Here is a 23,287-nt window from a genome sequence, read left to right as displayed (position 1 = left end):
CATATTTGCCCACTGGGATATTTAATAGTAGGGTACCAGGGTCACAATTACCAGCATATTATACACATAAGCATAAAATAACAAATCTGCATTTGTTCGATTAAAAATTCATATTCATTATTCATAGGTAGCAACGCATTATATTTATATAAAATACATTTTGAATAAGATAATCTAATTCTAATAATTACAAGTAATTCTACTACTACTATTTCTAATAATAATAATAATAATAATAATAATAATTGATGATGATAATAATAATGGTTTTATTATTATTAAATTACAGGCGGAAAAACAGAACTATTGGGCATGACGAGTAAACAAAAATGATTGGTAACTGCATGTGTCCATCACTCACGTCATTGGCCCGCCCACTTCAAAGGCCCCTCCCCTTTTACTCAGTTACTCATTTCCTGTTGAACACGAGTCTCCGCCCGCCTTACCGGCATTCTCGTTGCATCAGTTGTCATTCAGACCGCCAATTCAAACCGGATTACCTTTAGAAATTAACAAACTCAAGGATTTATATCCGGAACGGGATTCAGAGCGACATGTATGCCGGAGTACGCCGATTTGTCTGGGGTTTGTTTTTCTTTTGATATACTATAACTCGGAGTATCGTTGGGACATCCTTCCAGCTCATCACTATGATCCGGAGCCCTGCATGCCGCTAAATCGAGTGAATGAGCGATCAATTTCGAGCCTTATTCCAAAATATATAAAACCGATTCTTAAAGTAAAGAGGCTAAAGTGGGATAGATAACTCTTTAGACGTGTTTGGAAGCTTATCGCGGTGCACATCTGTCACGCATTTTGACTGAAAACGATCGAGTAACCAGCTACAGGCTCAGGCTGTCCATACGCTCACATTGAGACTGTTTAACCAGCCACTAGTCTGGAGTTCAGCCGTGTGTCATGCATCAGCGTGGATCGCTCGTCTCTCCGTTACTCAGTGGTGTTTTCTGCCAGTGCCGCTCGGAGGAGTATGAGGGCTCGGACCCCGGAGGTGGTGGCCGGACTGTGGCCTCCACACTGGCCGCAACATCACTCTCAGACCACGGGCATGATGAGTCCTGCGACTCCCCGCATCACTGCCCGGTGTGCGGCGGACCCGAGCAGGAGCACCGGCTTAAGGTGCTCTTCCAGATCCTGGATGTCAACAAAGACGGAGGTATCTGTGTCAACGACCTGACTATCGGACTGAAAAAGCTGGGCGTCCATCGCACTGAACATGAACTCATGGTGAGTTACTTGGAGATACACAGAGATATAGAGGATAGACTTAAAAAAAAAAAAGACTTAATGTAACACATTTTGGTCATAAATTATTATTTATTAAACCCCAGAAGAGAAGTTTTGTACTTCTAGGATCCTTACTTTCACAGCTCATTTTCCTAATACAGTGCCACAAAGGACAGCCGTGCCTTTCCTTTCTCTCCACTGTGTGAGGAGGATTGCTTTTTTCCCCAAAGAGGATTACTGTAGTTTTCAGTGTTTGTGATGTGGACATATGGCAAAAAAGACTTTTATTGTTGGGTGAACATTAACAATACTTAGAAATTACATTTCTTGTAGCATAGTTTCTGTTTTGGGCCAGTCGTTTGGGTTTCTGTCCACCCAAAATATACATTTAAAGAGCTATACTGAGTTTAATTTCAGTGTAGAAAAGATGGATCCTTATATCCTTATATAGCTGGAACACCAGCTATCAGAAATATTTTTTTATTAAATATATATATATATATATATATATATATATATATATATATATATATATATATATATATAAAGCATTATTGAGGATGCCCATATACAGATATTGTTTTCTAATCAGAGTTCAGTGTAATTTTCACTACCATGTTTATTATATATAAATCTAGACTACGGTGTAATTGTGCAAAGGAGAAGGAAATGCGTAATTAGAAAAGAGTCTCTTGGGGAACATACAGAGCAACATAATAAAGATAAACAAGAAGTTGCAGTTTCACAGAGTGGTAAAAATACATAGAAGCTGCTTTGGTGATTGTAATCTTTTAAAATGCAACAAATTTGTGGAATGTTAGAGAAGGCTTTCCTTCAGAAAATACAATAAGTTATACAATTACTTCATAATTAAATCACTTATCCTGAGCAGCATTTTGGAAAAGGAGCATCCTGTATATCAGGAAATGAGATTTTGGATATGATCACCTGGAATGTGGCCCGTTTCTGTAGCCGAGTCACGAGACGGGATCTGCTGTCATTTATGATTTACCACCCAACAGTTCTCCCTCTTCCTCCCCCGTCTCTCCCTCTGTGATGGGGTAAGGTGGGAGGTTGATTAAAGGGCAACTTTTATCCTTTACAGGTAGCATAATGTTAAGACTTTCAGAATATGAATTGAGGGGAAGTTGAGGTGGAGTAAATCATTGGCTTATAATGAAGACAAGCATGTTCTGCATACCACATACTGATAGTGTCATCTGTGGGTGTTTTGAAAAGCTTGACAGTTTGAGACTAGATTTCCTTAAGGCCAGTCAATTTTTTTTTTTTTTTTTTTTGGGGGATAGTGGCAGTCTTGGACAAAAGCCTGGCTGCAGTTTTTGCACATCAAGAATTCTTTTGTTTGACATCTAACAAAAGCACTTTGAACAAAACCGAAAGTTCCTCTGTAGTGGAATAGCTGAGGTTTGTTGGCACTGCTCAAATAGACCAGTAATGGTATTATTATGTGTTTTATTATGAAGGTCAAGAGAGTTTACTGCATAATTCACAACCTCTCCTGTAGATGAATGACATCTGCTGCTTCAATTATGAAGGGCAAAAACAACTTACTGGCACTTTAATGATCAAGGGTGGGTTGCATTTGTGGATTCTTGACTTGATTTGCACTTGTGGATTTTTGACTTGATTTGCACACTGGATTTGCAAATGCAGCGAGCAAATAAATGCAAATACAGCACTAGCCTGGTGTGAGAACAAGACCTGCTCATAGTTTTTCTATTCAAGACACTCAAAGCTAGAGGTTAAAGAACTGTTTGTTACATAAGAAGGTCTTTATGTGTTGTATGAGTTAGTATGTGCAGAGGTTTTTTAATAAGAGTTTTTAAATGAATCTTAAATAGGTTAATGGAGCAGCTCTGTTGTGGCCCAGTATATGTAGACACTTTTTTCACTTTTATTCAGCCTTTCTTTTCTTTCACACAGTAACAGCAGTAGCTGCTTAAAAGTCAAACAGAATGACGTCAAATCTGCCACATATAGAGCTATCCAATTCCTCCCTCATCAGAAAATAATTCCCTCAGTGGCTGCATTAGAGGCTGCTAGAAACCCTGCTAATATCGATCTTCAGTAGTTAATCCTCTCCATGCAGAAAAATTACGCATTTTATGCTCTGTTTAGATATGTACATACTTGTGTCTTCTCATGTTGTTTTTTTTCTTCATTTTCATTGTATTTTTTTGTTTATATTTCAAATTAAGTGCAGTAATAGCTAGCAGTCAGACCTTTCATGACATTCAAAGGGCTGTGTGAATAATTTAGGGCTTATCTGTCATCACATATTAATAGTTTAGGAGCGCAAGGGCCCCCTGGAGAAAAGGGGGAAATTTATTTATTTACCGGTGACGTCACTGACGTGTACATTTAAAGGCACCTCAACCTCACATTAGGAGCTTAGAAGAACTTTGAGGAAGTTTTAAAGATGAAAAGAAAATTCATTGTATGATTTTTTGAGAAGACATAGGGTTTTATCCTTTAAGATTGTATGTATGTTGCTTTGTCTTGTTTTGCCTTAAAGGGATAGTTCACCCAAAAATGAAAATTTGATGTTTATCTGCTTACCCCCTGGGCATCCAAGATGTAGGTGACTTTGTTTCTTCAGTAGAACACAAATGATGATTTTTAACTCTAACCGTTGCCGTCTATCAGCCGCATAATGGGTGTCAATAGTAACACAAATCATAAGAGTCAAAAAACATGCACAGACAAATCCAAATTAAACCCTGCAGCTCGAGACGACACATTGATGTCCTACGACATGAAACGATCGGTTTGTATTTATATCTTTTTTTTTTTACCTCTAATACACCGCTATGTCCAACTGCGTTCAGCACTCGCTTAGTGAGGTCTGATCGCGCTCTGACAACGGAAGTAATGTCTAGCACTCATTGAAGTATAAGCGAGAGACATCACTTCCGTTGTCAGAGCGCGATCAGACCTAACTAAGCGAAGTTCAGAAGTTCAACTGAACTTGATTGATGCGTGAGAACAAACCTCACTGGTTCTTATGGAAGCTCTAACGTGCTGCGTAACACACGAGATTGAACCTCATTGGTTCTTGCAGGTCAAGCAAGCATGCTTGAGCTTCTGTTTACTATAACCGATGCATTGATGAAAGTTTATATGTGAATAAAAGCCTAAAATAAATCGCGTTTGATCTTGTCTCTTTGTAAATTTGGACTAAACCACACAATTCATATGAATTAGTTTTACGATCTCTTTATGAACTTTTTGAAGCATCAAAGTGTCTGTTGCATAGGCTATCAATGGAGAGACAGAAATCAATCACATTTCATTAAAAATATCTTCACTTGTGTTTCGAAGATGAACGAAAGTCTTACACCATGTCCTAACTACACGCGACACCGCAACGCGATAAAAGGTATATTTTCCAAGTTAATCAGAGTTTTTGTCCTAACCAGCCATCCTATTTTAGAAACGGTTTCTATTTCTCTGCGACATTTTGGCTGGAACAGCAACACAAAGAATGGCAATGATAATATCAGGTACTGTTTATTTGCTTTATTTAATGTTAAAAGCGTCTAATGTGAGTTTGAATATCATCCTGTGTTTCCAGCTTTTTAATGAAAACATCACTGGCTAATTCATCTCAGATCTTGAAAATAAATAAATGGGCACAAGAATGTTCAAGAACTGTCAACTCAGTGCAAACAAACAAGTGTATTCTTTGACAAAGATTGTTTCAGTCACTCTGTATGTACTTAAAATAATGTTTAAATGGTGTAATATTTATGATTTTTACTATGTACTTACCCATTTCAATGTGTCTGCTGTGCTCTTGCCAAGAGAGCCCGCCCACACTCTCTTCTGATTGGCTGTGTTTTTTTTATTGATTTTATCGCTTCTCATTGTCGCGTCGTGTCTAGTGTGGACAGTCACTGGAATATTATCGCATTGCGTGTAGTTAGGACACGGTGTTACGGGTTTGGAATGACATCAGGGCGAGTAATTGATGACTCAATTATGATGATATAATCATGTACAAACAAACCTTTTGTATCTTAGAGTAATTTGCAAACAAATTGTAGATTCCTGAAATCTACATATTGATCTTAGACCTCCCTGTTAAATAAATTGTGGTGCAGCTGCAGTTTCATTCTGATCAATAGAAATTAAATGTGCTCAAATGAGCTGCATTGAAATCCTGCCATTTACAAGTAAAATGAGGGAGGGAAGATGCATTTGTTAAAAATTAACATGTCCTGCTGTGCATGCCCAGGTGCATTCAAAAAACAGAATTGGTTACAACAAGCTGATAAATGAATAAATGAGGTAGATTTGTATAGGTGAGCATTACAGCAATAGAAGTGCATGGAATCACCATGGAGGCGTTACCGGGGAGATCCTGATGATGATAGAATGTCTTAAAAAAGCAGGGGGCAGAAAATACAGTCAGCAGAATTTCCTCATTGCTGGCTGGGTAAGAGATCACTCCATTAAATGGCTGTATTTCATCCTCTGATTGGCTGCCTGTGCATTGTCAGACAGGGGCAGCCAGTGTGGAGCGCTCTGATTGGCTGAGACACAGCTGCAGTGAGGTTGCAGCTTTTTTCACTGCATCACTTTTTGCCAGCCATAGATGCAGCCAACCTGCAGAAGCTTGTAGACACCAAGAAATACACGCACTTGAAACATAGAATTGCTTTTAAAGTTAGATTGATTGTGTGGATTTCAGCTTCTTTTAGTTAAGTTGTCTTTTTTTCATGTTTCTGGCTACTGTGCAGTGTGTCAAGGCTGTGGAGTAAAGTCACTTGAAGAGTGAATGATTTCTTTTTTACCTGCATCTTTTTGCACTCAGAGAAGAACATGTTTTAGGAAAGTGTTCTGGACAATTTGTTTCGGAAAGATGCTCTAGGTTTGAGATGGTTTGAAGCGGCTAATTGGAGCTGGTCATCTACTGCATTTGAAAGTTTTTACTTGGTTACTGTGGAAATGCTGTCGGGTATGCCAGTGAGCTTTGGAAATTGTGTGGCAGTGTCCTCATCTGCCCTCATCCTCCTGGCCTCACATATGACTGCCTAAGCTGTTTCTCTCTATACACACATATTTTGCACTAAAACGTCTGTAGACTAAAAATTGATAGTTCTTACAAAGACAAAGATACAACAAAAAAAACTCACACACCACTGCTGGATGTTGTGATAGATTAAATACACAAACCCATCAGTTCTCAAGAGTAAACAGACTTGGAGCGTCTTCATGAAGATGCTCAAGGAACTATGGTCGTCCCTTTCGCAGTGGTTTCTGGGAGTAACCGTGTGCGAGCATGGTACCACAGGGCCACCAAACGGACGTGAGGAACGAAACGTAGAGGACGCTGCGATAAAAGAAGGCCAGAAGAAGCCAGATACACAGGAAGATTCAGTCGGTCAAGTAAAGAGTGCAGTATCCACAAGGAAAACTACAGTGCTAATTATGGTGGCGCCTCCTAAGGATCTCCAGCAGGTATTATGAAGAGAATTCCCACATCAAACAAAACAATTTGTTGAAAGTCTTTATAATGCTCATGCATGCCTTCATAGTTTTACTCTTGTTTCTGGAATGTGATTGATAACAAATAACTGAACTGCTATGTGATAAGTGATGATATTGCACTTTTTCATATTATGATTCTTGATCTCTGTCTTTTCAGCTCAGATCCGAACTGAGTTACGGGTGATATTTCACAACTCTTTATTTGCATATATGAAAAATGAGTAAAAAGCAAATTGTTAAATCAAAGTGTCAAACAGGAACATTTTAATGAAATAATTTCAGATATTTGAATCAGTAAGAGGTTATGCCAGTTACAGTAGCAGTAAAAAAGTACTGAAATCCCATTTGTTTTGCCTTTTTATTGCAATTATATTAAAGGAACAGACAAACAGCTTATAGTCAACGTTGAGTTTGTGTCATTTATTTTTTCTAGACTTCAGCAAAGTCTCCTACGCATGTTAATTTTGCTCTGTCCTCCCCCAAATTATTGCTTCACATCTTTAGTGGGTTACAGCCACCGCTGCTCTTTAAATGTTATTGTCAGAAATATTTCACCTGATCAGACTAATTAGGGAAAGATCATGTGATAGTGACAGGATTACAATGTGTATTATCAGATTGCTTTTTTGTTATCTCTAGAGACCAACAAGATTAATCACAAACCTCTCAGCTCAGAAAAATGCTCATTTTCATGTTTTATGACAACCAATTTCACTAATTAGTTGTTGCTGAACTGACCCTTTGCTCAGCCCTTGGTTACTGTTGCTAGGTATGATAAGCTTTACAGATGTCCCTTAGAACTTAATTGGAGATTTTTGTGAATGGCACAAGTTTTGTTAAAATGTGTTTTGAAATGAGTAGTTACTGTTATGGGGGCTGAAATGAAGTGTGATATTTTTAATGTTTTTATTGAATTAGATCATTTATAAAATCAAATTCTGTCTGTTCTCCTTTTTAAGTATGTGAATATTCCAGAATTGTGCAGTTGCATGACTGTCAACCTTTAAGACTGACACACGATAAGCCTTGTAAGAAGGTGATGCTGTATATGCCCTGAGCCAATTACATTGCAGGTTGCAGTTCAAGTCTTGAAATGGGCGGGTTTTATACGTCCCCTAATCCCACGTGTAAGAAATACCGGCATTATAGTCCTGGTAGCTTCAAGAACAGTCGAGAGCTGTATACATATATCTTTCTTACCTTGCCTATAAGTTTTTAGTTTTCATGATTTATTTTGTTTAGGTGAACATGTTGTGTTTGTGTCTTTATGTGCCTGTCCATATCTCAGAAGAACGGATAGAATTTGAGTATTTTGAGTCTGACAGTTTACCAGCACAGCTAAAGTCTCTTTTTAAATTGAGTTTGTTTCTTCCATCACAAGAGTTCGATTCTTACAGAAAATGGCGAAAGGTATGTTATCTGTATTATTATGTTAAAAAAAAAAAGATTGTGTAGTGTGTTCTCGATGTTATAACGTTTTGTTTTTCCTATTCTCAAACAGTGTTGTTTTAATATTATTACTATTATAGTATTTATTAATATTTTGAATGTTTTTTTTATGTTTTAAATTTAGAATTTTTATGCGCTTTTGTTTTTCTTAACATTTTTAGTTTGTCTTTTTAGCTTTAAATTATTGTTATTTTAGTTGTAGTAAATAATTTTAGCACTTCTAAGTATTTCAGTTAGTTGCCAAGGCAACATTTCTAATTTTCTTCTAAGTTTTTCATATAATATTTTAATTTCAGCATTATTTCAATTACCGAAAGTGAGTTTCAGTGTCAAACAAGTCCTTATGAGCCCAATATCTGTGTCAAGACTTGATTTGTAATGGGATGAATCAATTTAATCCAGATTATTTGACTTCCGTGTTTGAACTGCATTTAGAATCCCTTCCGTTGTCCTTTACAGAGTTAGAGCTCACTTTGATGTTTATGCCTAAATGACTTGGACATGAAATGCCCTTTTTTTGCACAAAATGTCAGTAAGTAGATATTGTAAACTAAAAGGACCTTTTAATATTTATACTATAAAATTGAATAGTCAAATTGCAATTATTTCTTTCTGTGTCTCTTTTGGCTCTCTTCAGATTCATTCTATTAGAAAATGACTTCATTGTCACAGACAATCTGAACTTAGGGGGCTAATAACCCCAAAATCTTGTTTCCATTCTCATGACCCACTTGTCTGCAGTTGAGTCATTGCAGTGTCTGGATTAAATGTGTGAAGATGACGGCCATCTTTAAGCTACTTTACACTGACAGGGCTATTTGAGACTTGGCTGGAGGCCTGTGATCTTGACAGTTTGAAATGATGCACATTAGATGCTGACCTCTGAAGAGTTAATCGATTCTGAATTGCTTCTGTTTACATGTACACGTCTGTCATGGCCATTTTAATCAGAGCAATTTAAGTTGAATGATGATAAATTCATTTTTATTCATTTATGAATATCTCTGTGTATATATGGTCCATTCAATGTTCATTCTTCTACAGATAAAGGCCAAATGTCTCTTCCTAGTGCCTCATTACCTCAACAAAAGATATATATATATATATATATATATATATATAAGATAAGGACTTTAGATATGGACAAAATGACTTTATGGACTGTTTAAGCTTATATGGGTATGAGTTCTTGTATTCCATGTACAGTAGAAGTGAATTTTAATTTATGCAGACACTTTTTTTGTAAACTAAGGTATCATTATGCTCTTGTCCCTAATCTCATAATTGAAAGTAACGTAAAACATAAATGCTCTGACTCAGTGTTCTGTCACTGGGTGGGGTGTTCATTTTTCTGCTTGTGGTTGAAAAGGTTCAGTAGCTTTGGAACTCACTCTCACTGACACTCACTGTCGGAGCAACATCAACCAGGATTCACCCTATGGGCCAGATTTGCTATTAAAACTGGACACACATTCCCTTTTGTTTCTGCCCTTCCAGAACACTTCAAGTTAATGATTAATTCTTCTTCTCCATCTCCTTCCATTACCTCCAATTATATGCTGCTCAATGGTTCAGACAGCTTGTGTCCTAAAGGTCAAACATTGGATGGGCCTCATAAAGCTGACACTCATGAGAATGTTCAACATGGTCCATTCAATACTATCTTCAACAAATAAAGGCCATATGTCTGTTCTTAGTGCCCCATTAGCTCAACACCCCGAACAACACTGGCTCACTGTCCTCAAAAAATTTGATTCTAGCTTGAGGTTTTGATGTTGATTCCTTCATATATGTTTCAGAAAATCGTCAAGGCTGGAGACAAAGACTTGGATGGTCAGTTGGACTTTGAGGAGTTTGTGCACTACCTGAGGGACCATGAGAAGAAACTGAGGCTGGTCTTCAAGAGTCTTGACAAAAAGAACGATGGTATGTTTTTATGAGCATTGCCATGAATTATAGATGTTTTTGATGCAAAACAAACCAATGTACTACAGAAAGACATGCATGTATCATGCAGCACCAGTACATTTACAGACAATAGATTGTGTATACAGTGTTCTCAAATGCTTAGAGGATCTCAACCTATTTGACTCCAAGGCTCCCTAGTATTCAAACAATATTCCAAGGACCTGTGACTTTTCCAGTTTCTGATATACTGGATAAGGATGAATAAATAAATAAATTTAAAATTTTCCAGGTCTAGACTAGAAATCACACTTTTAAAATTAGGTTACCTCATACATCCAGTGGTATTGTGGGGTTCTTCCAAAAAAAAGAAAAAAAAAAAGAAAGAAAAAGTAAAGAAAAAACAGTTGTTGGGAGGGTCAATTAAAATAGTATCTTGATTTTTAGTTGTTTTGGCTTATTTCAAGTCATCTTAAAGGAACACTCCACTTTTTTTGAAAATAGGCTGATTTTCCAACTCCCCTAGAGTTAAACAGTTGAGTTTTACCATTTTTGAATCCATTCAGCCGATCTCCGCGTCTGGCTGTAGCACTTTTATCATAGCTTAGCATAGTTCATTGAATCTGATTAGACCGTTAGCATCTCGTTCAAAAAAATGACCAGAGTTTTGATATTTTTCCTATTTAAACTTGACTCTTCTGTAGTTACATTGTGTACTAAGACTGACGGAAAATGAAAAGTTGCGGTTTTCTAGGCCAATATGGCTAGGAACTATACTCTCATTCCGGCGTAATAATCAAGGAAACTTTGCTGCCGTACCATGGGTGCAGCAGGTGCAATGATATTACGCAGCGTCTCTCACAAATGTCTCCATGGTTGCAAGGCACGCTCCCTGTGCAAACGGGGTCACAGGCGCTGCGTAATATCATTGCACATGCTGCAGCCATGGTACGGCAGCAAAGTTTCCTTGATTATTACGCCGGAATGAGAGTATAGTTCCTAGCCATATCAGCCTAGAAAATCTAAACTCTTCATTTTCCGTCAGTCTTAGTACACGATGTAACTACAGAAGAGTCAAGTTTTAAATAGGAAAAATATCGAAACTCTTTGGTCATTTTTTTGAGCGAGATGCTATTGGTCTCATCAGATTCAATGAACTATGCTAAAAGTGGTGCCGCCAGACCCAGAGATCGGCTGAATGGATTCGAAAACGCTAAAACTCAACTGTTTAACTCGAGAGTTGGAAAATTAGCCTATTTTCAAACAAAGTGGAGTGTTCCTTTAAGGCCCCCTTGGAAGTTTTTCAGAGGCCCTCTGTTTTAGAACCACTATTTTAGATGTTAAAGGTGTCATGAATTGCATTTTTTTTTTTAAATGTTATAATGTTCTCTGAAGTCCACTTTTAATGTTAGCAGGATTTTTACATCAAAAAGCATCATAGTTTTAAAATAATAGGCTATTTTATATTCTGTTTCTCTCTTTGAAACACTCCGTTTTGTTAGGCATGCGGCATTCAAGACTTGGAAGTAATCACCCACTGCTATGATTGGGTAACAGTTTTATTACAAATATTAAAATAATTTTCAACATCCATTACATGTGTGTAATTGTTTTAAACTTCCGATATTGAAAAATATCTTGTTACGTAGTTTAAACATTTGGCAACTTTGAAACATTTATGCTTAATACATAAACTTTATTTGCCACAACCATGACTTATAAAGCATAAGTACTTGAAGTTACCACAGTTATAATTGACAAATGATAACTTACACTGTGTCATATAAACAGAATTATGAATGAATGTACCATTGTTTGTCGCACTGTCGTTCTTATAGGCTATTCATAGTTTCCTCCTTTTCGATGAAGTGAAATATACATTGTCATTTGCAGTGTCTTGTTTTAAATAAAATGAAACTTGTAATGTCTTACTGATAACAAAACAGAAGATCTCACTCACTTTAGCTTTTTTCAGGATTACAGCTAATGGCTTCGTTCAAAACCATAACAAAAGCAGCGTTCTCTACGTGCTTTCTTCCTGTATTCGATAATCTAACGCATTAACCACATAAATGCCAGGGCATTTATTTATTGAATCATTAAGTGACACATGATGATAAGATTGTTACTCACACTTATGTGTTGCCACATTACTGTCACATTGAATATAGTCGTCACTGCATCATCTTTTATTTTCAGTGTCTCTGAAAAGCCTACGCCGAATTGTGTCTTGTTCAAAAACGAATCCACAGTAAAATAAAGCGAACAACCAAACCGTGTGACACAATCGGGAGCTTTGTTAAAAATGAAGTTCATCCATGCTTTCTTAAGGTTAGGATCACAAGGATGACAATGCAATGACTGTGTTTTTTCTCAACTTGGCACTACACAACGCCTTATAATCCTATAATCCTCTAACGTTTTTTACTACAAGACATGCATGAATCAGCAGGCAGTGATGTAGAAGTAGGCACTGATCTTCTGCAGAGGTGGTCTTTCATCAAACTATGAAGTCATACTGAGACAAAATCTAAAATGAGTCATTTTAGGAGCTTGATTTCAATAAATGCTGTTTTTGGACTAACAAGAAAGTTTTGAGTTCTGAAACTTACAGGATATTTTTATAGTACAATGACCTCTTATATATCAAAGATAAAGGAAAATTTGATTTCTCAATTCATGACCCCTTTAAAACAGACAATTGTTTCACCACTTTTTCTTTTAAATCTGCAGGTCGCATAGACTCACAGGAGATCATGCAGTCACTAAGAGACCTTGGGGTTCATATATCTGAGGAACAGGCTGAAAAGATCCTCAAGAGGTAATTTGTTTAACTGATTTTTATCTTTCAATCTCCCTCCTTCTCTTAAGTCTTTTATTCCCAGCTAATGATTCACATGTCACTTTCACTTTCTAATGATTCAAACCTGACTGATCTGTATAGTGTTGAGGTGACTGAGAAACCTGAACCAGCACAGTTTATACAACACGTCTCCTAGTTCCCATTTCTTTTACATTCTTTGACCAGTCAATTCCATAGAGTTTTTAGCACACATTTAAAAACCCGACCTAAAAACAGCAACAGGCGTACAAATTAAAATGAAGCACTTCCTATAATAAAAATTATTTTTTTACTTTCTGTCTGTGTGACTGTGTAAATGTCTTTGGTCGTACGCTGTTTCTTTATCACTCTCTCCTTCTTGTGATCCCACACCCACTCTCTCTCTGCTCATCTTATCAGAATAAGGAGGGGTCATATTTGTGCCCCTATAATGTAGTAAGTAGTTGTCTTCTCCCAGCATGTTTGCCTTGCTCTGCATTTTCATTTCATCTACTGCTTCATCTGCGCGATTTCATTTAGCATTTTTGAGGTAATTTATTTTCTCTCTCAGAAGCTGTTTTGTCCCTTGTGGGTAATGCTTTTGGAAATATTGAATAAGGTAATGATTTATATATTTAAGGGGTTTTGAAAGTCAATAATAGAACTTTTAGCAAAAGAAACCTTTCTTAAAAATTATGAAAGATGGAATTCAAAATAAAAAAAGGCTGGGACATTTTTGCATGTGAGTATTTTTTTTTCTAGTCACTTGACTGTACATGATTTAATGTTGGTAGAAGTTGTACAGGTCTAAGCAGTTTCTTATCTAAGTGCTTTCATTTTAGAAATTATAAGCTGGTCTTGTTTCAAATCAACTGCTGCTACCCAGACCCAAAAAAGTGCCTGTAATAAATTGACAATTTATTTAGTTTTGGTCTCTTTTTGTCTTTTTATTTGAATAGTATGGATAAAAACGGTACGATGACGATTGACTGGAATGAGTGGAGAGATTACCACCTGCTTCACCCTGCTGAGAACATTCCTGAAATCATCCTCTACTGGAAACACTCCACGGTAAAACAAAACCACAGTCCTGCCATGTGCCTTTATAGTTCCCAATGTTTGTGTTCAGCACCGAATGTCTCTCATTGCTCCTTTTAGGAGGTTTTGGTACTTCTTATAGTCTCTTTATTGTGTAATTTGCCTTTACTTACATCACTGACAAACACCTCTCATTAAAGCTGGAGATGCTCTTTCACCTTAGTCATTCAGTCCTAATACTAATCCTTAGTTAAGTTTGTTTCCTTGCACCTGAAATATTCATGAATGGGACAAAAGGAGGTCACTGTGATCCATTCTGATCCTTTTAAACAGATCAACAGTGTGTTGACGTCACTTACTTGACCTTTTGGTTAACAGATAAGTCACTTATTTTAAGGAAGAGTAATGTCAGTTTAATTTGAAAATGAAAAGCCAATTATTTCTGAATTTCTTTTATGTTATTATCACAAATTCAGTTTATTAATGATAAAAAATAAATAAAATAATATAGTCCCCTAAAACCAATGAAAATTAATTAAATGTTGTATTAAAAATGACTGAATGGATATTACAAAAAAGACAGAACTAAACTTAAAAGTACTAAATTTATAAAAGACAGAACTAAATGTAAAAATACCCATGGTAAAAAAATAAAAAAAAAAGTCCCTAATTTTTTCAAAATACATTTGAATTTTTCTAGTACTAATGATAAATCACCTGACCTAGCATTTCCAGGGGGCGTTCGGAGAACATCAGAGGGCGTTTGTTTAAAGGGTTAGATCACCCAAAAATGAAAATTCTATCATTAATTATTCACCCTTGCACCAAACCCGTAAGACTTTCGTTCATCTTCAGAACACAAATTAAGATATTTTTGATGACTGCGATTTCTGTCCCTTTGTTGACATATAATATGTACTATATATATATGTATAATAAAAATATATAAAATACACCAAGTTTGGGATCAGTAAGGTTTTTTAATTGTTTTTGAAAGAAATCACCATGACTGATCAAAAATACAGTAAAACAATAATATTTACTCCAACAATGGTTACGTCAGTCTTCAGTGTCACAAGATCCCTGTGAACTCATGCTAATATGCTGATTTGGTGCTTAAACATTTCTTCTTGTTTTTATTAACTGAAAGTGGTTGTGCTGCTTACTGAAATGTGGAATGTGTGGTTTTTTTTTTTTTTTTTTTTTTTTTTGATGACCAGAAAGATTGAAGTAGAAATATGAAATGGAAAATATAAATGTTGAATTATTTTAAATGATTTCAAATGGAAATTTTAAATGTTTTTACTGTCTTTGTCATTTTTATTGCACAGTTTGCACAGTTTACAAAACGGGACAGAGAGCATAAGGCACGCCACACTTGCTAACATTCAAAAAAAGCAAAATCTGAAAGGAATGAACTCATGACTTAAAGCTGTAAATCAGGACCGCACTAAACTTGGGATTTAATCCTAAACAGAATTTTGTAACAAGTCTCTTTAATCTTTGGAGCAACCGGTATGTCAGATCATCACCAAAGGCTTTAGCACTGAAAATCACCAACAATACTGTGCTTAAACTTTCTAAATCATATTATTACACTTATTGTTGAATCAATTTAATGGATCCTTGTTGAATGAAAGTGTCATATTCAGTTTTTTTAAAAATAAGTTTTTGAATGGTAGTGTATAAAATAATATGCCTAAGTATAATAAACATAGAATAATAATCAACATTAATATTAAGGGAAAACAATTAGACTACATTTTAGTTGATGGGGGGCAGTAAGGGACCTAGATAATGGGTATGGGGCGCTGGTCCAAAAAAATGTTAAGAATCACTGACTTAACCTGTTAATTTGTCCATTCATTATGTTCTCACTCTACATGATGTCATTTCCTCTGTACAGATATTTGATGTAGGGGAAAGTATGATAGTCCCCGATGAGTTTACGGCAGAGGAGAAGAAAACAGGCATGTGGTGGCGACACCTGGTAGCAGGAGGTGGAGCAGGTGCTGTGTCCCGTACCTGTACAGCACCTCTGGACCGCCTTAAAGTTCTCATGCAGGTATGAGACCTATATAGAAAGTAGCACACATCATATGATTACTGAAAATACATATTTAAGTTTGGAAAACATACATTATATATTTTTATAATTATATAATATTAGAGTTTACATGAATTTGATATATAATGTATTTTTTTTTTTTTTTATGGTCACCGAGGCTGCAATTATTTGATCAAAAATACAGTAAAAACAGTAATATTGTGAACTATAACAATCTTTGAATATATTTTAAACTAATTTATTCCTTTGATATCAAAGCTGAATTTTCAGCATCATTACTCTAGTCTTTAGTGTCACATGATTCTTCAGAAATCATTCTGATATGCTGATTTGCTGCTCAAGAAACATTTCTTATTATTATAAATGCTGAGCAGTTGTGCTGCCTAATATTTTTGTGGAATCATGCATTTTCAAGTTTGATGAATAGAAAGTTCAAAAGAACAGCATTTATTGGAAATATAATTTTTTGGTCTTTATTTTCACTTTCAATCAATTTAATGCATCCTCATCATAGCTTAATAGATGACCCATGAATTAATCTAGGCTTATTAGCTGAAATCCTTGGCTTTCTTCAAGCCCCAGTGTTAGGGTGAGACATGAACTGAAGTGTTCGTGAAATCCCCTGTCACCAGTGTGCTGTTCACTTTTAGGAACACTGCTACTGTACTGTAAAGTCATTAAAGTACATGATGTTCTGTTCTTTGGATGAGTGCTTCGGTGGATGACCATGCACTTTAGAAATTGCCTAGTTTCAGTTTGGTTTGTTGGATTTTAAAGTTCTTTTTCTTTAAATTCTTCAGTATGTTGAATTTATATTATTTGTATGGAACATTGAACATCTTGTCCTGTGTATGCTTGCAAAATTAAAGATATTTTGAGCAAATTGAGATGTTTCCCCACTGAATTGTTGTTGACAGGTTCATGCGACCCGCAGCAACTCCATGGGTATCGCCGGAGGATTCACCCAAATGATCCGCGAGGGTGGAATTCGGTCACTTTGGCGAGGGAACGGTATCAACGTTTTGAAGATTGCACCTGAGTCTGCTATCAAATTCATGGCATATGAGCAGGTAGCTTGATGTTTAAATGTGTAATATAAGTTTAAACAATAAACATGTTAAAGCATAGCCATTAGAAATGTACAAAATCCTGGATATTTAAAGAACATAAATGTAGATAGCCACTTTTTTTTTTTTTAACAAACAATTTGTTGACATCAACTCTGTTCTCAACTGACAGTTTACTTTTCTTAAAACATTTAAGGCCTGTTCACAACTTCACACCAAAGGTTAATAATTATAACTATAAAGATATAGTTCTAAAAATCGTTTTTAATATAAAAGAATAGCAGAGTCCACACCACAAAAATAACGATAACGGCACAGAGAAACGATATCTTTGGAATCACTTTCTGAATGATTTTTCCCAGCTGATGAACTATAAAAACAATGACAGCCAATCAGAATCCATCCAGCTTTGAGCATTTAAAGCAACGGATGACAAAACTGTGCACGCTTAGAATAAACAGAACAATATCGCTGCTAGTTCAGATACTAATATAGTTGTTGTTAGCTTTAAAGTTATCATTCTTGGTGTGAATGAATCTTTTAACCAAAATAAAAATCTGAATACAACCTTGTTTGTTGCTCCCAGCTATTATATCTGTGACTATAAGCTCACTTGCCCTGTTCTTCAGATTAAGCGTCTGATTGGCAGTAATCAGGAGACGTTGGGGATCCTGGAGAGGCTGGTTGCTGGGTCTCTAGCAGGAGCGATTGCCCAGAGCAGCATCTACCCCATGGAGGTAAGAATATAAACAATCATTTAAGAATAAACTTTTAGCACTGTTTTGAGAAAACAAAAGCTTTCTGTTCTGTCATTTAAATAATAATTATGAATCATGTGCTTTCACTAGACCTCCCATGCATTCTTTGTATCATGTTACGTAATGCGGTGCTTCTCAAACCCCACCATTGCACATTTGACTCCCTTATCAGACACACCCAATTCAAGTCTTGCATCAAAGCCACTTGAAGGCAAACCTGCAACCTTGACCGAAAAAAGTGTGACTCCTGCTAACGCTGCAATATGCATGAAAGGAGACAAGAAGCTGTTTTTTTTAGTGGATGTGTGTGGATGGAGGAGAGGCTTCACTATGCTGAATAAACCACTTTTGTGAGGAATGAATCGACAGCCCATCGGCTAATCTCTAACATTAATTTTGGATTGCTCTATTTTTAGAGTTTACACCAAAAAAATGCTATTTTATAAGAGAAGTTATGGACAAATGCACCACAGGTATGATTCAGTTTACAGCACTTCTCATTAATTTCTATGGTTTCCGCAAACAGTGATTGACTCATATAACTCTGAACAAAATTAAATGATGTCAAGGCTGTAATGTGATTGGTTATCAAGGTACACATGATCCAAGTTAGCTGTTATGCTTTTTCCAATGGTATTAAGACCATCCCTGCTTGCATCTCCTGTGTTAATGAGCTGATGAGTTAAATCAAGTGTTTTCGATGAGGGAAACATACAAAATGTTCAGTGGTGGTGGGTCCTCAGGACAGGTTTGAGAAGCACTGTTGTAATGTACACTTTTTAAAAATGGTTTCCTTAGTTTTTAATAACTAACTGCCATCTCAGAATCTGAAACTAAATCAAGTTCTGATGATGGCTTTCTATACCAAAACAAAGCATTGCTTTGTTCAGATCTCTTGGAGCTTAAACAAAAACACTTTTGTTTGTGTGTGTGTATTTTTTTTTTTTTTTTAAGGTTTTAAAGACTCGTCTTGCCCTGGGAAGGACGGGTCAGTACTTTGGTATCGTGGACTGTGCTAAAAATATATTTAAGAAGGAGGGTTTAAAAGCATTCTACAAGGGTTATATTCCCAATATGCTGGGTATCATCCCTTATGCTGGAATTGACCTGGCTGTTTATGAGGTACGTTTTTACACGCTAAAACAAAAGGACTATATATTTATTATCAGTGTTGTTATTGTTTACTAAAAACTATTAAAAAGGTTCCATTAATTCCAAAAAAATCTGAATTGTTGAACTACTAAAATTATAAATAAAAAAATTAAAATGCTTCAATTTTATTAGTCATCTATCTATCTATCTATCTATCTATCTATCTATCTATCTATCTATCTATCTATCTATCTATCTATCTATCTATCTATCTATCTATCTATCTATCTATCTATCTATCTATCTGTCTGTGTCTGTCTGTCTGTCTGTCTGTCTGTCTGTCTGTCTGTCTGTCTGTCTGTCTGTCTGTCTGTCTGTCTGTCTGTCTGTCTGTCTGTCTGTCTGTCTGTGTCTGTCTGTCTGTCACTAATAAAATTGAAAGAGCACTAAAATTAAAACTGAAAATATAAAAATAAAAGCTTATTCAGAATATTAATAAATACTATAATGGTATGTGTATATATATATATATATATATATATATATATATATATATATATATAACACAATACAATACAAAAATATCACTGTGTTACATGTGTTTATTTATTTATATATAGTTTTTTTACTTTCAGAATGTTTCACATATTTTATGGCTATTGTTTTAGTAATTATAATTATTTTATGATTAATTTGTATTGTAAATACATTTTTTATCTGTATACACTAAGGATGATGGCTGCAGTAAATAATTCTAAAATCAGTTTATCTCCTCAATGTTTTATATATTTTATATTTATTCTGTTTACTTTTATTTATTAAAATGTGTTATATAATTATTATATTATTTTATGATTAATTTATATTGAAAATATGATCTTTTTTATATCTGTAGACACTAAAGAACTCGTGGCTGCAGAGGTTTGCTACGGACAGTGCCGATCCGGGTGTGTTTGTGCTGCTAGCCTGTGGTACAATGTCAAGTACTTGTGGACAGTTAGCGAGCTACCCGTTAGCCTTAGTGAGGACACGTATGCAGGCTCAAGGTAAGTCTTTAAACTCTCAAATACATCATTACAAGGCTTGATTGTTTCCTGCTATTATCATTCACTGAGTAAAATATTATTGTTTCTCTGTCACAGTCTAATGGATTTATTTTCATTTATTTTATAGCTTCTCAGGAAGGCGGCCCACAGATGACCATGACTGGTCTCTTCAGACACATTGTACGGACTGAGGGTGCAATTGGACTCTATAGAGGCTTGGCACCCAACTTTATGAAGGTCATCCCTGCTGTTAGCATCAGCTACGTGGTTTATGAGAACCTAAAGATCACCCTTGGTGTCCAGTCTCGGTGAGGGGAACCTGAAGACTGTTAAATCCTTAATGGCTTTTGTTTTCCCTCTTAACTTTTCTTTTGGACCAGTGAAAGAAATTGTCCAAGAGGGCCGGTTTGCACTCAGAGGGAAGTGTAGGAACACTTGGCCAAGAAAGAGCTTGCATGATGGAAAGAAGAAACCTTTGCGTCAAAGACCTGAGGTTTGACTTTGATCAGTGAATGGAAGAGTAACTGGAATATATTAGAACAGGGCAAAAATTTCAATACTAGCTACAAGTAAAACGTAAGCACCTCAAAATAGCATCTCTATCGGATCCCAACACTCCCGTATTTCATTCCTGAGGTCATGTAAGGTCACAGGGTTGTGTTGACTGTATTTTAGTATGGACTAAGAATATGCAAGATATGCTTTTTGGAAAGTAAGGACCAGACACCTTATGGATTCAAAGAGTCAGATTTACTAAAGCATTTAGTATATGCAACTTTTCTCTAAGAAAATAACACTTAATCCATTAATTTATTCATTTGAACTGCACAACTGGAATAATGTGCTAAAGGCTTTGGCAGATATGATGCTAATAATCCTGGTGTAGCCCTTTCAGATCACTGACTCATTCTTCCACTGGATGGCAGTGTTTGGTAATAAAGGGCTGAAAAACATGCTTGCATTTCACTCACATAATTTATTACGTGTATTATCATATCAACTGATATGCCAGTTTTGACATCTTGAAAGTTACAGAGTGTAACAAGGGAAATATTTGAAATATGTCTTATTCATCAAATGGTCCAAATAATATTGTTGAGGACTTTTCATTGTTATTTTTAAATGTTGTTTATTACATTTTGATTGAAGGTGACTGTAAAAAAAGAAGACTCCATGAAATTAAGAATACATGTGCACACACTCCTAATGGTGATTGGCAGCTAATCGAGTGTTAAGAAAAAAAGTTTCAACACTTTGGGTCATTTTGAGAATGAAAATGTCCTGGGTTTGAGAATTCAGCACCATCTTAAATGTGGTGGATTGAGTCCCATATCGAGGTAGACACTGTATGGTCTTAAATTGGAAAAACTATTTCATTTGTTTTGACATTCAAGCAAATTCTGGTTTATTCACTGATAAATTATCTTCACAACTGCAGTGTAAATATAGTTTCTTACCAGTATTAGTTTGCAAACATTTCAAACATGACTAAAACACTGATTTAAACTCACTCTAGTCAAGGAACATATTTAAGCACTTTATTTTAATAAAAATAAACCAGACTTGAATTTTTAGGAGGCTTTATAATGGAATGGTATTCAGTAGTTGTAGTGGTGATTTAAGTAACTATTTTTTTTTTCAGCATTTATGTTTAATGTTTGTATCAGGTTGGGGGTAAAAAGTATTTGTCAAGAAAACACTAAAGAGATATAAGTTAGGATTTCTTTTGAAAAATGACTCTGCAGCAGTCTGCAAATATCTTGTATACTTGGATATGACATATGTTAGGATAGGCACCCCGATGTTTAAAATTTGCATTTTATTTTTTTTATTGACAAGGAAAAAATAAGTTGCCCTTACTTCTATTGCATGTGAAGCCCTAAAACCCTCCAGTTCAATGGGTTGTATGCTTTGTAATTCTACAAAACCTTAGTGTTAATATAGTTGCCTTATTTATAAGTAAAATAAAGCTGCTTTTAGACTCTGTGGGAAACGCAAGAAGATGGTGTTAATGACTGAAATATTTTTCTAAAGATTTGATTCTCAGGGAGAATTTAGTGGTCTCCGATACTCCCGTGCAGATCTAAAACTTGTATGGATACTGAGTTTGTTCAGGCCTAGGAACAGTTTGCCTTTTTCAAGCTTCATTACATGACTTAAAAATAGCAAATACCCTTCTGTGTCCCGATGGTAGTTGAACTGAACTCAGCTGTGGCCCCATTCCCTTCGAATCAATTCAGTCTTTGTAATGCATGTATGTGTGTCTTGTCTAAAAATGCGCAAATTGCACTGTAGAGTCTTTACAGGGCTTTAAAAGCTGTATTGCCTTCCTCATGATGGATGCAGCTTTTTTTTTTGTTTTGTTTGTTTTGCATTTTGCACCTTTTTTTTTTTTTCACTGTTTCTCACAGGAGAAATCTTTGGACTCCTCTGAACCTGTGGGCTAGACCCATTTGTGTGGTTGTCCTGAGACTGAAGGCTTTAGATATTTATTTGTGGCATTCAATACAATCAAAGAGTGTCGCTCTGAGACTGCCTGTAATCTATTGCCTTACTGTTCGGCTGTTTGGTAGCCGTGTTATGGCTTCTGTGAGTGTAAATGCACAGTGTTTGCCATGTATATCAAAAGTAACTGTTGCCGGGGTCCCCTAAGTATCATAAACTTACACGCTAATGAAATATCCAAATATTTGTACTGCAAAACATATCTAGATGTGATGACACATCTGTTAAGTTTTAGTTGATGTTGAAATGTGCAAAACAATGCAAGAATGTTTACAGGACAATAAAGGAAAATAAACTGTCCTCTATACAATGCAGAAACTGAATGTAGAGCGGAAATATTTATGTTTGTACAATAACTGGTAATTAAAGTTATTCTTGATTCTGTTCATTGAAGTTGAGTGTTTATTTGGGACATTCCTCCATTGGTGACATTTGCCTTTCAGAAATGGAACTTTGAAAGTTATTTCAAAACTGAATATAATAAAACATTCTGTTTTTGTCAATCTCGGGTAACTTTTTTGTACAAGGTTAATTGGAAGATTTTTCTTAGTCCTTTTACAAAATCTTGTTTTAAACGCATGTTTAATATGATAATCATTTTGATCATTCAAATATTATCTTTTGATTATTTTTTGCATTGAACTCATCCCTGATGTGAAGTGATTCCTCACAGTAAAGGGGGAAGGAGAGCGACTCAGCAGACTAGCACAGGACTAATCACATGACAGCGGTTTGCTCTCTGAGGAAGTCATTCATTCGCAGTCCTAGAGTAAATGCTG

General features: G+C 35.7%; 1 protein-coding gene across 5 annotated transcripts; it reads left to right on the top strand.

Moving 5' to 3' along the window:
- The first annotated feature begins 451 nt into the window (after window positions 1-451).
- On the top strand, window positions 452-22,886 carry slc25a25b (solute carrier family 25 member 25b). 5 transcript variants are annotated; one of them, XM_067407127.1, is made up of 10 exons: window positions 452-1,245; window positions 10,008-10,134; window positions 12,847-12,934; window positions 13,894-14,005; window positions 15,879-16,037; window positions 16,958-17,110; window positions 17,737-17,844; window positions 18,820-18,987; window positions 19,853-20,003; window positions 20,131-22,886. In XM_067407127.1, exons 1-10 carry the CDS (start codon window positions 919-921, stop codon window positions 20,313-20,315), a joined length of 1,578 nt encoding a protein of 525 aa, XP_067263228.1. In that variant the 5' UTR covers window positions 452-918; the 3' UTR covers window positions 20,316-22,886. The 5 variants fall into 5 exon arrangements, with proteins under 5 accessions (XP_067263228.1, XP_067263229.1, XP_067263231.1 ...); XM_067407128.1 differs by having other exon boundaries at window positions 530-585; XM_067407130.1 differs by lacking the exons at window positions 452-1,245; window positions 10,008-10,134 and adding an exon at window positions 11,630-11,663.
- The last annotated feature ends 401 nt before the right edge of the window (window positions 22,887-23,287 follow it).

The sequence above is a fragment of the Chanodichthys erythropterus genome, chromosome 13, assembly GCF_024489055.1.
Source record: "Chanodichthys erythropterus isolate Z2021 chromosome 13, ASM2448905v1, whole genome shotgun sequence".
Classification (NCBI taxonomy): Eukaryota; Metazoa; Chordata; class Actinopteri; order Cypriniformes; family Xenocyprididae; genus Chanodichthys; species Chanodichthys erythropterus.
The sequence above is the reverse complement of the archived record's forward strand: the minus strand, read 5'-3'. Positions and strand labels throughout refer to the sequence as shown.

Coding starts and splice junctions, on each gene's coding strand:
- slc25a25b (XM_067407127.1), top strand. CDS start 919: ATGCATCAGCGTGGATCGCTCGTCTCTCCGTTACTCAGTGGTGTTTTC. Junction 12,935..13,893: donor GCTGAAAAGATCCTCAAGAG/GTAATTTGTTTA, acceptor TTATTTGAATAG/TATGGATAAAAACGGTACGA. Junction 14,006..15,878: donor TCTACTGGAAACACTCCACG/GTAAAACAAAAC, acceptor TCCTCTGTACAG/ATATTTGATGTAGGGGAAAG.